The 15,374-nt window shown below is 33.8% G+C and overlaps 1 protein-coding gene across 1 annotated transcript in view; it reads right to left on the reverse strand.

Annotated features, from left to right (window-relative positions):
* Window positions 1–15,374, reverse strand: part of CSMD1 (CUB and Sushi multiple domains 1) — an 819,458-nt gene that overhangs the window by 87,063 nt on the left and 717,021 nt on the right. The window contains exons 44-49 of the mRNA XM_072408428.1: window positions 11,761–11,906; window positions 8,146–8,226; window positions 6,963–7,076; window positions 3,298–3,486; window positions 2,721–2,867; window positions 1,208–1,396 (exon numbers count right to left, since the gene is read on the reverse strand). Coding sequence (XP_072264529.1) covers window positions 1,208–1,396; window positions 2,721–2,867; window positions 3,298–3,486; window positions 6,963–7,076; window positions 8,146–8,226; window positions 11,761–11,906 — 866 coding nt within the window. The remainder of the gene's footprint in view (window positions 1–1,207; window positions 1,397–2,720; window positions 2,868–3,297; window positions 3,487–6,962; window positions 7,077–8,145; window positions 8,227–11,760; window positions 11,907–15,374) is intronic.

A 15,374-nucleotide genomic window follows, 5' to 3' on the forward strand; every position in this document is an offset into this window, starting at 1 on the left:
TTTTTTTTTTTTTTTTTTTTTTTTATAGAAAGATGTGCATGAATTTTTGGGACTCTAATGTATATAGTAATCCAGAGACAGAAAATGTAGTATAAATTACTACATTGTAGGCATTTATGTGACAGTGTTAGAACAAGTAATAAAACATATTTATTTCTTTTTATAGGAAACGATACAGTTCAGAAACAATAGAAGAATGGCAGCAAATAATAGTTTTCCTAAGAATCCTCACCAATAAACCTAATCCCACAATAATAATTTTGTTCACTGCAATTACCTTTGCAGAAATAAAAAGTGCTGTTGTAAAACAGTTGAAGCACTATTGGTCATACATTAGTTTGTGAACAAATATGCTCTTTTTAATGCTTTTGGTGATCTTTAAGCTAAACTTGTATAGGTTCCCTATAAATATTTTTCTCATGTTGTCATATCATTGTATTAAAATAGGAGTGCTAATAAGCAACAAGGGAATTGAGAACCTTTTTATATTGGCAAACACTATAAAATTAATAACTTATTCATTAGACAACAAAGTAGAGTTTAGGTAGGGTATTATCAGATTTCTATCCCCATGTAAAGGAGGTAACTGCTGGATGGCATAACAATTTTTTTATATTTTGAAATGTCCCTTTTGTGATGGGAGGCCAACCACCCACCAGTCAATAGCCACGTGTACCACTGAGAACCTTAGTTACATGGTCAAAACCAATATCAAGCATTCATAATGCCCACTTTCTGCAGTTTGCGGTTAATGTATTCATGTTTTAAACACAGTCCAAATACATATTCATTTGCCTACTTTCAACTGCTTAGTAGCTGTGGGATCTATATTTTGTAAAAGGATGTTAATGGCAGTAAACTCTGGTAGCCTCATGTAAAGTGCCCCTAGTCTCTCACCATTTCCTGTAGCATTCTTTCAGCCTCTGACCATTTAATATGGTACAGTTTTAGAAAGCATTTCACAGAGCATAGTGGACGCTATATGTAGCCCTTTGGAATCATCCGTGCCCACACTTAAGAACCTCTATTTAAAAAAAGTTGATTGTCACTGCAGAGTGATGAGTATAAAGTGAACAAAATATAAAATGCTAAAGAGTAAAAAGGTAGAGGAATAGAAGAGATGAAGATGAATGATCCTTCCCTTGCTTTTATTAGGTATCTTCAATTATTACTTGCCAGACAATAATTATCTTTTATATTAACATACCTTTACAGATTGGTGGTGGTGCAGCCCATTCAAACATTCCATTTTGTTTTCGTATGCATGTTGTATTACTGATTCCAATCATTTGATATCCAGGCTTACAGTAGTAATAAACTTTTGAACCAAGTTCAACACCTGTCTTGTTCGAAATTCCACCATTACTTATTACCATGTGCAAACTACAGTAGGCAGCTGTGAAAGAAAGGTAAGAATATAAAATGTATCAGGTATAAAGAAAGGATATTTACATACTAGATAATGGTGAGCACACAAAGCAATTCAAATGGATTAACACACTTTAATGTTTGGTTTTGTATTGCATCGCTCTCCTTTCTGGTTACTGCTGCAGACTAGGTATTTCGTTTAGAGGCATGTTCATCAAAAATAAAATAGTTATTAGCAGGCACTCAAAAGAAATTATAATATTGTAAACCAAAAATGTACCTTAGTAGTCCAGAGAAAATATAGCATATCAAAAACTAAAATTTTGTTATAGTTTGAGATACAATAGGGAAAACATAAAAAAATCAGGTTTTTATATACCCCCTAGTTTCTATGGATCCCCTATTTCTATTTGGGAGACGTCTTTCGAATTCCTGTTAGGAGAATTCAAAAGATGATGAAAGTGAGAAAAAGTCTCTCCAAGTAAAGGTAAAAATCTACTTATCACCACAGCACAGTGCCCCCACTGAAAGATTTCCCTTCTTTCCTGGAATTCCCATTACTATTATTAAGTTTACCTAGACCCTTATCCAGTCATGGAGTCCGGGTGACCAAGAAAAGGGAATGGAGTTAGCACATGACCTCCCATCTTAAAAGTAGGTCCACCTCAATCATTCCATCCAATAATGTAATCAGTTGTCAATCACAAGGAGTGATAACCTGCCAATGTTTACCCATCATAGACCTATTACTGGTTGAATTAAATGCAATTCTGTGGGATTAAGTTTATGATGAATTAAATATAGTCTTTATGTCCTTACAAATAATGTCAGTCGTGTCTGCAAACAATAAATCCATTGTCAATCATAGGGAGTGATAAATCTAGCAATGTTTGCCTTTCACAGATGTATTGCTAAATAAATTAAATGCATTTCCTTGAGATATCAATGGAGGATTTAAAATGTTTTCCAAAGAAATTCTCCAATCTGTCACAATGCATGTTTTCACTATAGAATTGGGTTAGCAGAAATGTACCACTCATCTTCCTATGATTAGGGTAATTAAGAATAAAAAAGAGAGGGTTAATCTCCCCAAAAGGGACTTAGCCAGCAGTAAAATCATTTAGTTGATGACCCTTTTTATTAAAAAAACTAAAAAAGGTTTTGGCTTTTAATACACTTCAGAAGGTTTAGAATAAAGGGGATGTAGGAAGTCTGGAAATACCTTTATGTGTGAATACATTTCAATTTAGTTAAACATTTAAAAAAATACATTACAATAATATAAATCAGTAAAATAAAATTCAACTGAGAAATAGCAGTTCACAGATCACAGGTATCTTGCATACTCTTACCTGAATATCGAATTTTGAAACCCTTTTTACTTGTAGCATGATCAGTTGACCAGCGAAGAAAAACAGTGTTGCTTTTGCTTGTAAAATTTTGTTGTCCTGTTAAATTGCCACTTAAAGCCACAATAAGCGGACTTTGTCCAGATGGCCCTTTAAAAAGAATGCAATAAAGAAGACACTTGAGCAAAATTACTTCTGTCTCCCAGGCTTTTCCAAAGAAAAGTACATTTTATTTCTCTCCGCTGAAAATTTACAATATTATTAAATCAAACAATATTGAGTTTGTTGTTGTGATTTAGGACATGATTTTTTTTTTGCCTTGGAATAAAAGCAGCAATTTATGTGTGAGTATTATGTAAATATTTTATTTCCATGTAAAATATACATCAAACTTGAAAAAATATAAAACTTGATATATGTAATTAACACTTTAAAAAATATTTAGCTTAAAATGTTCCTATTCAACAAATTGTAATATAAAACTCTATTGGTGTTCAGTAACCATGCATATAACAGACAATAGCTAATAATGTGTCTGTCATTACAGTATGTGTGTTTTATATTTGGTCATTTTTCTTACCATCAAATACCTCCAGTTCATCAAACTGTTTTTCACTTTGAAACATATCAACAAAAAAGGATATATTGTAACCGGGTTCAACCTTAATACTCCAGGAACATGTCTGAGAATTAGGATAGTTTTCTGGATATCCAGGGCTAAGGATGACCCCAGATGATTGTTGCCGCATTTCATTTGCAGGACATTGTGCTATAACAGAAAAAACGCAAGTAGCAAGTTAAGCATATTGACAAGACTGCTATACATAGTTTTTAAACACAGACAAAGAAGACTTATCCAAAAAAATGAGGATAGTAATCAGTTATTGAAGCAAAAAGAAGCCATTTTTCCACATATGCTAAATTGCTTATATTAGGTTACCTAACATTAAAAGAATCTAAAATCTAAAATGTTTTTGTCACCGTTTTTATATTATTTTAGTAGCAAATTGATATGGTGTCAAAGCTTTAGTACAACAGGCATTATCTTTATTACTTCTAGAAAATATGTCTATATACTGGTCTGAAGAACAACACACAAAAACAAAAAAACAGCCTATCTCCTGGGAACCAGTAAACACCTTCTTTTGACCCTCCAAAACTAAAGTGCATGACCATAAGCATATTTCTTCAGGAAATGGTAAGAAGGTGGAATTTTACTAATATACTCCCAAGGGTTATTTTTACTGAATATATCCCCCTGCATCACGGTTCTTTTAGGCACATATCTTTATTCTTGTATAGAATACACAAGTGCTATTTGGTATAACAAAGTATTCATTTCTTATAGTTTCAAACATTCATGTTTATATACAGAGGAAAAGTTTTTTGAAGAGGAGATTATGACTACAATGGAATAAAGAATAGCCTGGCTCTTCCAATAACAAGACCAAAACTAATATGCACCTGGAAATACCATAATTTGTTTAGCTATTCTTGGATGTAGACAGCACATACATACACAGATGTGCACAATAACTTCTGTATATAACATTTATCTATTTATTCTTGCATTTTTGTAAAGATTACGTTTCAAATAATATGTTTTCTTAAATTAAATACAAAGTTACATAGACAGAAACTACCTTTTTTAGCAAATAATATATTAAGTGACTACTTTTGAAGAACTCTATAAATGTTTTCTATGTCTTTTTGGTATATAATTTACTATCTGGACAAAATAAAACATGTCTCTATGAAAACCACTCTTGTCTTCCAATCTGCTGTCTCTTTATGACCAACTTGTATTTCAAAAGTAAAAGGTAGTAAAAACAGATATGTTATTCAGCATAACAGATTCTAGGAATGCTTCCAAATTTCACAATGGATTCTTTCTGCTGGCAGTGTAATTATAGACCTTTTCGCCAAGCTGCAGACAATAAACTTTAACACTTCCCTTAACTGAATGATCAATGACAAAAACATAATTATTGTTACTATCAAAAAGCTGCTAAAAATAAAACAGAAGGGAATTCATATGCAGACAGCGCTAAATTATTTACAGACTACATATTCAGCATTAAATATATCATGTGTGCAGTGATCAGAGCCAGGCCATTAACATTTATTACACAAGTACTTTTGATCTTCCCCCTTTTCACATAAGTAAAAGTAATAGTATTGTCAAAACCTTCAATGAGATCTTCATAAAGCTGTTAGAAGGGAAAAATACTCTTTTTTTTTAAATATTAACAGTAAAGAAATACAGCTATTTCATGATTTCAGGACATTGTGGACAACCTTGAAATAGTTGTCATTTAAGACATGGTAAATTAGAGACATGCCTAAATCTATATTCAAATATATATTCAGGAAATATTTTTGTTTTAGTGGAGCATGAAAAGCTTAGTTGTAATGTTAGAGTTCCAGCTGAGGAAACTTTAAAGTTTCTCCTCACCTTATGTCATGATAACCACACAGCTATAAGTAGGGTATAAAAAGGTTTGGCCTGCTATATTAATGGAAAAATAGTTTTGTGAACAAAGTATATGCATTAAAAGTGATATAATTGATTGTAGATCAAAGCATTGGTAAATCAGTGAAATTTAAATGCTAATATATTACTCCAGTTGTTTTAAAATTTGTTTTGCCTATATTTTTTACTTTCACTTGGGATTTGTATACGCTGTACCCCCGTTCACTTATTGCTTTAAGAAAAAGCTTAATGCTTTTCTAGAAACACCAAATATATTTGGATATTGAAGTTGTAAAGAAATTACAACTGAGACCTTGTGGGATCAATTTTTTTCCCTTTGCAGGAGCAAATTGAGCCAACATATAAATGGTTTTATCTGGATGTGCTGGTTTTCAAGTAGGGTTATTTCCCTAGTGATTGAACTTGATAAACCTATGTCTTTTTTCAACCTAACTATGTAACTATGATGGTGTAAATAGATAGTATGGGTAAGGGTTAGAAACGTACTATTGCTATCTGTGACTGTTTGATATGTTCTTATGCAATGTCACAACAGCAACTTTGTTTATTTTGGAAAAATCCTCTCAATTTCTTTCCCAATTGTTACAATACCAAAACAGTTACAGAAAGTGTGCGGAAATGTCCCCCCTAGTTGGGACCACATACAGAAATGAAAACCTGAAGGAGGCTCTAAACTCTCACCTTTCAATAGATTGGTATAGTAACTGATTATTAAAACATCTATTAAACGTATACATAAAGAGTAATAGCAGGATTGAATTACCTTACTTTAAAGACGCTCTAGAATTTCTTTTGTGTCACCCATGTTATTAACCTCCCTGGCGGTAATCGCGAGTGTGGCTCGGGGTTAATCTTCAGTATAAAAAGCGGTAACCCCGAGCCACACTAGGTGTGGCACTGTAAAAGGAAATGGAACGCTTACCTGGTTCCCACGAGCCCGCAGCACCCTCCGACCATGCCCACCCAGTATCTGTGTCCCCTGGTGATGCCCACCCAGCATCTGGGTCCCTGGCATGTGAATGTCAGGGACGCGAGCCCAGGGCATTCAGATGCCTGGTGGCCATGGGACGTGTGAGCTTGCAACTGGGGGGCGGGACCTGGCAGAAAATTCAAATTAATAAGTATTTTTAAATGTTATTTGTACTGTACTTGTATTTGTTCAACAATACTGATATAACCAGACAGCCAGGGAGGTTAAATGCCAAGGGCATTGGATCACATGATTTCTGCTGAATTTAGAAATCAATCAGTCCCCAATGTGATCTATCGTCCCAACTATGCTTAGATGTGTTTTCAATGGTAGTGACTTATTTTCCATTAGAGAACATTTCACTGAGTGCCAGATTCACTTTATCAATAGACCCCTATTAAATACAAATAATTGCCAATATTATTTGTAAATCTAAATAACCAGCAGTACCCGATACATTTGTTGCTGATATTTGCATCATTTTAATAAATGGCAAGATAAATATACAATTATCAAGAATTCATTTAGCAGCTTAATCTATTGTTAAAAAATACATATTTTACTTTACATATTTGTCAGTCACTATATTTATAGTGACTGACAGATAAATGAAGAAAGCTGTAAATAATCTAAATTTACAAGTCAAAAATGCCACAGGAGAATCATTAATTTTGAAAATTAGTAATAATGCAAATTGTGTGCATTGAAAAATCCAGCTGCATGGAATACCTTTGCATGTTAAATAAATGTTGTTTCACATTTAAAAAAATAATTAACTTACCTTCACATGTAGGTAAGGAGCCCTCAAACTGCAGTTGCGTAATCAACTTACAGGTTATTATATCATTTCCTACTAAGGTGAACCCTGGATGGCACTTGTATTTCACAAAATCCCCTGTAAAGCATGAGTTACAAATTGAAACATTTATTCAGAAAATCATCTGCTTTAAAGAATAACACTTTGTTAATTTAAGGAGAACACATAAAGTGTGTATTGCAGAAAAACACACATTGAACAGAAGTGTAGAAAATGTCTCAGAAACCAGAAGTAAATGTCAATAAAATTGCTATAGTGGAATGAGAACATTCATGTTTAATTGGCTCCGGGTACAATACAAATACTTTCATGTTCTCGTAAGTAATATGTATAATATGTTTCTTAGCAAGATGTTAAGACCCACACCTGGCTTTAAAGACAACTTCTGCTGTTCAAGAGCAAGAGGAAAAAAAATAAAACATTTATCTTTATTGTATTGTATTGTATTTATTTATATTGTTTTGTAGTTCTACACATGTTTTTTCATTATGGAATTAGAGGTTGTTTTAAATAGCATACAGCAAAAGGTTAAACATGATCAAACTCAGTAATACAAAAACCTTCAAGACCAGCCATTATAACTAGGTGCAGTTAGTTGCAGTTATCACATTCTGGGAAACATTATATTTTATGATCCCAATTTGTTCTGAAAAGCACTGTACACAAAAGTATGTGAATTCCTTAGTTTTTACAATTGTATAGTCTACCTCTTTTGTGAAATATGATTTACATTTAACCTGTCATGTTTTAATTGTGGTCATAATAACAATAAAGAGTGTCACAGGGACATGAAGTGAAAGCCCTTTGCTTCATATGAATAAGTGCTGGGTGGTCTATGTGTTAGCGCTATGACCCCAACACTATTCCACCATTTCTGAAGCTATATATATATATGTATATATCATGTTATTTGTTTTTTTTTAACTGGCTTTAGATAGAACACGTTATAAAATGGCATAAGAAATAAATAATACGTAAATACAGCTGTGACTAATAGTCCATGTACATGTAAAATGATAAAGATATATTTACAGTACCAAGTCAATTTTTGCTGTAACTTTTTTGAGATTTTTTTCCTTCTTAAAATTCTAACTTTGCAAAAATAAATGCATACAAATCTATCAATAACAAAAATATTAATTTATACCTATTTCAAAGTCATCATTGTCAGAAATTAAGTCAGCATCCGGTACTGGGGATGGTGGTTGACATTTCTTAAGTGCATATGCTGCAAAGAAAATAAGCATATATACATGTGTTAACATTTTGACACTCAGTTAAGCTGCATTTTATAGAATATAGATTTTTTTGTAGCTGTTAGATATACATTGATATCAGTATCTTGTAAATATTGAATAAAACAGAACTCATCGTCTTCAAATCTCAAACTCCAAAAATCTCCCTGACATATTCCTAAGTGTTAAAAACACAGTCATTCGTCCCTCCCCCCAGTTGTCCTGGCGTCACTCTCGATTCTGCCCTCTGATTCACCCCCAATATTCAGAACATTTGTAGGTCCCTTCACTTTCATCTACGCAACATCTCCAAAATCCCCCCCTACCTGTCCCCTGAGACCACCAAACTCCTTGTACATGCTCTTATCATCTCTCATCTGGGTTACTGTAGCCTCCTCCTCTTTAGTATTCCACTAACCCGACTTTCAACTCTTCAATCTATTATGAATGCAGCCAGACTTATCCATCCTTCCCACCACTCCTTCTTTACCTCATCTCTTTGTAGTTCTCTTCACATGCTTCCATTTCACCTGAAAATCAAATTCAAGCTCCTGTGCTTTTCTTTCAAATCCCTACACAGTTCTTGTCCAACCTACCTTTCTGACCTGGTAGAAAAATATTCCCCTAGCCGCCCTCTTCACTCCTCCAATGACCTACTAATGACTTCCTCATTAATAACCTCCTCCCATGCACGACTCCAAGACTTTTCTAGCGCCGCCCCGACTCTTTGGAATGGTCTTTTTCGTCCTATTTGGCTTGCTCCTACCTTTTGCTCATTTAATAGAGCACTTAAAACTAATTTCTTCAAACTTGCCTACCCGTCTTCTCTTGTCTCCTAAAACCCTTACTACTTCCCATACTCCACATCTCCCCTCCTATTGTATGAGACTTCCCCTACCTCCTAGATTGTAAGCTCCTCGCGGCAGGGTCCTCTCCTCTTACTGTGTCACTGTCTGTATCTGTCTGTCTTGCAACCTGTATTTAAAGTACAGTGCTGCATAAAATGTTGGTGCTAACTAAATCCTGTTTTATATATTAATAATAATACTAAATGAAAAATGAAGTGGTCTCATGAGGTGGTTTTAAAGATTAAATGTAGTTTACACAACGTACAAATTTAAGAATCAGACATGGGTAGATTGTAATCGATGAAGATGAAATAATCCACATATATTTCATATATTTTTGTCTTTTTTTCATTTACAAATGTTTTCTATATTCTACTCATATCTAAGAAAAATGACATTACATTTGTTAAACTGCACTTCCTCCATAAATTAAAAGGGATAGTCTTTATGGCCAGATTGTGTTGGATTGATATTTGGACAGTGTGTGTTTCAGGAGGAGGGGGCATGGGCAATAATGAGAATCTAGTCTGCTTTTATACCAGACTTGAGATTTGATCCCTTGCTCTGTGGGCTTGTATATTTACATTTGGGTTACATTTGCATTTGTAATGCTTTAATCACTATAGTAATTTAACAATACAAAAAGATGGACATGGTCTAGATGCGAGCTCAGTTGGAAATGCTCTGAAGGAATATCTCATTATAATAAGGATTTACAAGCCTATCCTGTCTTCAAGGTCATCGCCCTTTTACTACCCAATGTACTTCCGGAGCACTGGGTAACATGTGGTAACTGATTCGGGTTGATTTGTTTGTTGTGGGAAGGAATTACTGATTCCCAGCATGCCCATTTTTTGGACAGGTTCTGCTCAGGTACCACTATGTAGTCACACAGACAATAGGCCTTTTTATTTATTAAAGATCTCCAAGAGAGAGAGGATACACTTTCATCGGTGATCCTGGGTGATCCAGTAAATCTGAAAATGATCTGGCACAGGATTGATAACATTTGCTTGAAATACAATGCAGGTTTGCTGGATCAACCAGGTTTACTGATGAAAGTGTATCCTCTCCAGAGCTTTAATAAATCAAACTCAGTGTGTTGTATTTACTGAAATCCAGGCTCCAGCAAATCTGGACATTTCCTCAACAGAGGCTGGTATAAATTCTAGTATGTCTAGTCATGCTCATCTAGTTTGTATTTATCTAATTCATGCTCATCTTACTACGCTGGAGTCATAGGTTTCTTCATCAAAGGATACTTCTACAAGCCACACCAATATGAGTGTGGAATTACAGCACACAGTTAAGGTCCAGACAGCTCATAGTGAAGATGCAGAATATCAATTACAGTGCATTAATATTGTGAGTCTGCGTAAAGGTGCTGAAGGTGCCCATTTTGACGCTTTGGAGCTTGCAGTACTTCTTGAACTCCTGTTGAATCTGCAGGAGGTCTTTTCAAATTGTGGAATAGGGTCCACAGGTACTTGCAAGCCCTAGACCATCTCAGGAGACTCCTAGACATTTCCTGGTCTGGCTCTTGAATTAGAGAGACTGGGATCTCGTCCATATAGCAACTAGTAAAATAATAGCTTATGACATTTTTTTTAACACTTATCATGTTTAGTATGTTTAGTGTCGCTTCAAGTGTCTACAGTTGCTTCAGGTCTCTGCAGTTGAAACGCTGTTGCTTTTTTTTCCCTTCACTAAACTATTGTTCTGGGTATTAAAGCTTTTCTGTTTCCAGTCCAGAGTCTTTCTAAATTCTCATCTCTGTGTTCAGGCACAGCCAGATAATTTTCCATAGATGGATTGATTATTGGAATGGAATTTGGTATTTTCTATTGACTTCTCTAAATTCGGATAGAGATCTACCTATTCAGTACAAATATATCCATGGGATTTATTTTACTCCAGCCAAACTTGCTAACATCTAGCTTATGCTTGGGGGTTTCTCCATATTTTTTTGTAGTAATGTGAGTCTTTCTGGTATGGGGTTTTTAATCTGGCCTGGTTGAATCTCATATGCTCATATTATGCTCATAATTCTGCATTGGAAAAAGATCTGCCCTACCCACCCAATCTAGGAACTCATCACTACATTTATTTAAATCTACTTTTAGGGGAATACCATGTCTCCCTGAGTTTCTGCATGATTCAGCCATCAGTTTTAATGATTATTGGGCTTTAAAATCCCTCCTTAAACTTAGAATTTACATGGTCTTACATGTGCAATGTTTTAATAATGTCATGATTCTTAGAATTTACTTGTTTGCAATATGTTCCACAGTTGACAGGAAGTTGTTTTCTTTTACTGTAATGTACTGTTAAAATATCTTAATAAAAATATTTTTTTAAAACAATATAGAAAAGAATAAAACATTGCTCAAAATCACTAAGTAAAGACTTGCTGTATAATGCAAATGAAAAGGGGTCAAAGTGTTGCTTTTAGCTAAAGTTTCCAATTGTGTGAGCAGGTAGGGATTGGATCTACTGTTTGAAATATATACCTTTCTGTTTGTACTGAAATAAAAGGGGGAAATAAGGGGGAGAATTTTACAGTTGTTTCTAGGACAAGAGTTAAGAGGAAATTTTTTAACTGACAAACACTTAATTACTTAAAACTATAAACTACAATCAGAATACATATACAGAATAAATATATATACATAAACTGACCATGAAAATTAAGAACTAAGAATCCCCCAGTTGAAAAGTCGCTGTGAAACTTGATAAGCACTTGATTAGATGAACTATATGCTGTCTCAAGGGCTGTATTTCCACTGAAAACACCAAGCTGAGGAGAATTCTGGTCAACACCATCCCTAAAAGAATATAAGAAACATAAATGGTAATTAAAATCTATGCATCAATATTATTTAAAACTACCATTAGTAATATAACTGTATATACAGTTAAAATGTTAACTTGTTTTAACTATTAAACCTATGTTAATGTAAAAGTAGATTTGATTTTTTTATAATCATTTGAACACTTATGAGGCATGAATATAATACCTAACACTATACCTTGAAACAGCATTCTTTAAACACATTTCACTATGGTCTTCCGCAGTTGCTCCATTCGAATAAAAAAAAGAACCCCGTTGTCACCCAGGAGACCTTTGACAGCATCAAACATTCTTTTTATCTTGCCATTGTAGGCAGCAATGTCTGAATTTTAACTGAATCCTCATCCTTTTGTGATATGTACTCAAGTACATCAGAGATTAGCAAAGGGTTGTTTGAAACCATTTAACTCTTAGTTTGTTCTTCCTTTAACACATTTTTTTTACCACCAGTCTAACATATGAATTTACTAGTGAACATTTAAATAAAAAACCTAACATAACTTTAAACATCTATTATCAAAGATGCTTTGGCAAACGTATACATACTTGAATGTTCTCAAAACCCATAATATGATAAAGACAAATGAAAATATATAGTTCAGTAAGAAAAAAAGCAATGCTGTGTAGCCATATAAGCCCTGCAGGCTGTTCAGATAACCAACTTGTCATATTATCCAGGGGATATTAAAACTGCCCTTTTTGCAATACAAGTTCTAGGAAGTTATATATGTATCTATCTTGTCCAATGTAGTAGTTTTTGTAAACATATCAAAGGTGGATAAGGGTTTTATGTTTAATGGCCAAATGTCGTAGAAATTACACTGAGGTTTAAAGGCAAAGGGCTCCTTCTTCTGGCTAATTACAAATGGAGTACAAAAGAGTTGTAATCAACTGCAAGAAGGGTCCCTGTGCCTTGAAAGCTTTTTATGATTTTCTCTGTAGTAAGCTTTGAATGGTATTCTCCTCAGCTGATTTTATTATTTTACCAAAAAATACTGCTCTGGATCTATATTGTACAGCTAATAAGGCATCATACTTCAGCTTGTTAAAATTAGAAGTTATCTTTCAAATATCTGTGCTCTCAGTGGCTAACAACTGTTGTTAAAACTCAAGCACTGCATTGATGATGTACAGAATATACTATTAAATATATAGGAACAGCTCTCTGCACTTATTTTTGATAGAGCAAGTATACAAGTATATAATGCTGTATGAAGATGGAAAGAGATTCCCTAATACTTTTTCTAGTTTTTATCTTTGCTATAATCATGGATCACAGAAAAAAAATCCCGGAGCCGCACACTTGAACCCATTGGCATAGTTCCTTAAATAAACATTAATAAAAATGATAATGATAATAATAACAAAAACACATGATACATGCAGGCACACACAGTTACTTATATGGAAATATCAGCATTATAGCACATTTTTCTTGCAAATGTGGATGACCACTTTGTGGAGTAATCAATGTTATTTTTTTTTTACTGGAGAATAAAAACAGCAATCAATTGTTATTTTGGTAAATTGTCTTGTCTTGTTTTTTCTGTTTTCAGGGGGATTCACTCCATGTATTTGTTCCAGTGACCATTATCATATGGATCAGGGTTGCCACTGTCTGTTTCTTGTTATAAAATAAATAAAAAAACTCTCTACTGACTTCACAAACTTTAAATGAACAGATGCAGTCCCACACTTCAGTGAACTTAATGTGTTATAATATATAATCAGATAGTCAAAAACTGCAGCCAATCAGGGAGTTCTGATAGTGTCACATAATATGAATAACACATTAGACTCACTAAGTGTAGGAAGTGCAGATGTGCACGTTTTTTTTGTTTGTTTTTTTTTTTATATTTACAAGCAGACTAGGTGGCTCAAAACAACGACAGACAAAGGAACAAAAACTTTTTTTTTTTCAAGTAAATTATGCACAATAGACATTGGTTTTATCCCTTGCCAATGGCATTAGTATTTACAGGTATGCCCTGGTACGTAAGGTACGAAGTGTTATGGCAAGAGCTTACGGGATCTGCCATAAGCCTATCCACATCTGCAAGCTAATGCAATACACACAATGATAGTTTTACGCAACTGCCATAATGTGCATTATTATTTACTTTTTGGAGCATTACAGTCCAATTAAAAACACATTCCAACACATGCAATGCACAATAATAACAATAATGTATCATAACACATGTCATGTGCTAAGGCAAGCTATGTTCGTAAAAGGATAAGCTTTTTGGGGCCATTGATGTGTTTTGACAGTTTTTCTTGATAAATTGGCTGCTTCTGCACAAAGTGTGACCCTTTCAACCTACCCATTATTATTTTTATGTTGTGTCTTATCTTGGGTGTAAATCATTTTTGCAGGGTAAAACCCCTTTATTACATTGGTAATTATTCTAGAAGTTTTATTTTTATTCCACTGACACCAATAATGGGATTTATTTTACTTCCACTTTTTTATATAATGTGTAGACTAATGTGTACATGTATGTATTCCCTCCCAAAGAAAGGATGAAGTCATCATTGTATAGGCATTATCCAGGGTCAGTTTCTCTTTCCTGGATTGTGCTGCTGGTTTAGAGATGATATGGTAAATCCAAATGTCTGTGGAGTTCTTGACCGTGCTTACAAATATCCGACATAGAATATCTACCTGTTAAAGTCGCTTACCTAAAGAGACAAAATGTTTCACTTTGATTATTAGTAAAGAGAAATCTAAGGAATTGCTTTTCCAGGTTGAAGCAGATTATTAAATAATCTCAATCCAAGGAACATTTGCTTTTTAATAATTTAGGACACAATTTTATTTTGAAAAAAAAAATACTGTTTTCAAATATTATAATTCAATAGGAGTATATTCAAGTAGACTATGAATGTCACTAAAGGCTCCACTTTAAAAACTAGCTCATATGCTCATACAGGTTTCCATTTTATATAAAGAGCAGCTTGTATAGCAAGCTTTTGCAAAAAAATTGGCAAGCTCAAACAGCTTTGTTATAAAGAAACATTATTTCCAGTTTAGGAATGTTTAACACAGATCTTGGAGTGCTAACTTTCATACAAACTGTTCACAGGCTTCATCAGGGTTTTCAAAAAGGTTTAACTAGTATTGAAGCTTACTAAATTCTGATAGCAGCTTGTTTAAAGTCACTGTTCTCTTCCTCTGTGCTTAACTTGATAAAAGATTTGAAAATGCTTATTTATACTTCTCTAAGCTAAAGTACACGTGAACAAAGTTTTAAGGTTACTTTTCAGAGTTATATGTTATGTATTGAAGAATAATTTAGGCAAGTCGTAACATACAACTTGGTTAGGGTGAATTGAAGTTTGAACAGCAACCTGTCTTAGTACTCCTCTTGAAGTCCACAGCCCTAATAAAGAAATTGGGCTGCCTCTAAAGGTGAGATATAAAAATGTAAAACACTTTGAT

The sequence above is a fragment of the Pyxicephalus adspersus genome, chromosome 4 (genome assembly GCF_032062135.1).
Source record: "Pyxicephalus adspersus chromosome 4, UCB_Pads_2.0, whole genome shotgun sequence".
Taxonomy (NCBI): Eukaryota; Metazoa; Chordata; class Amphibia; order Anura; family Pyxicephalidae; genus Pyxicephalus; species Pyxicephalus adspersus.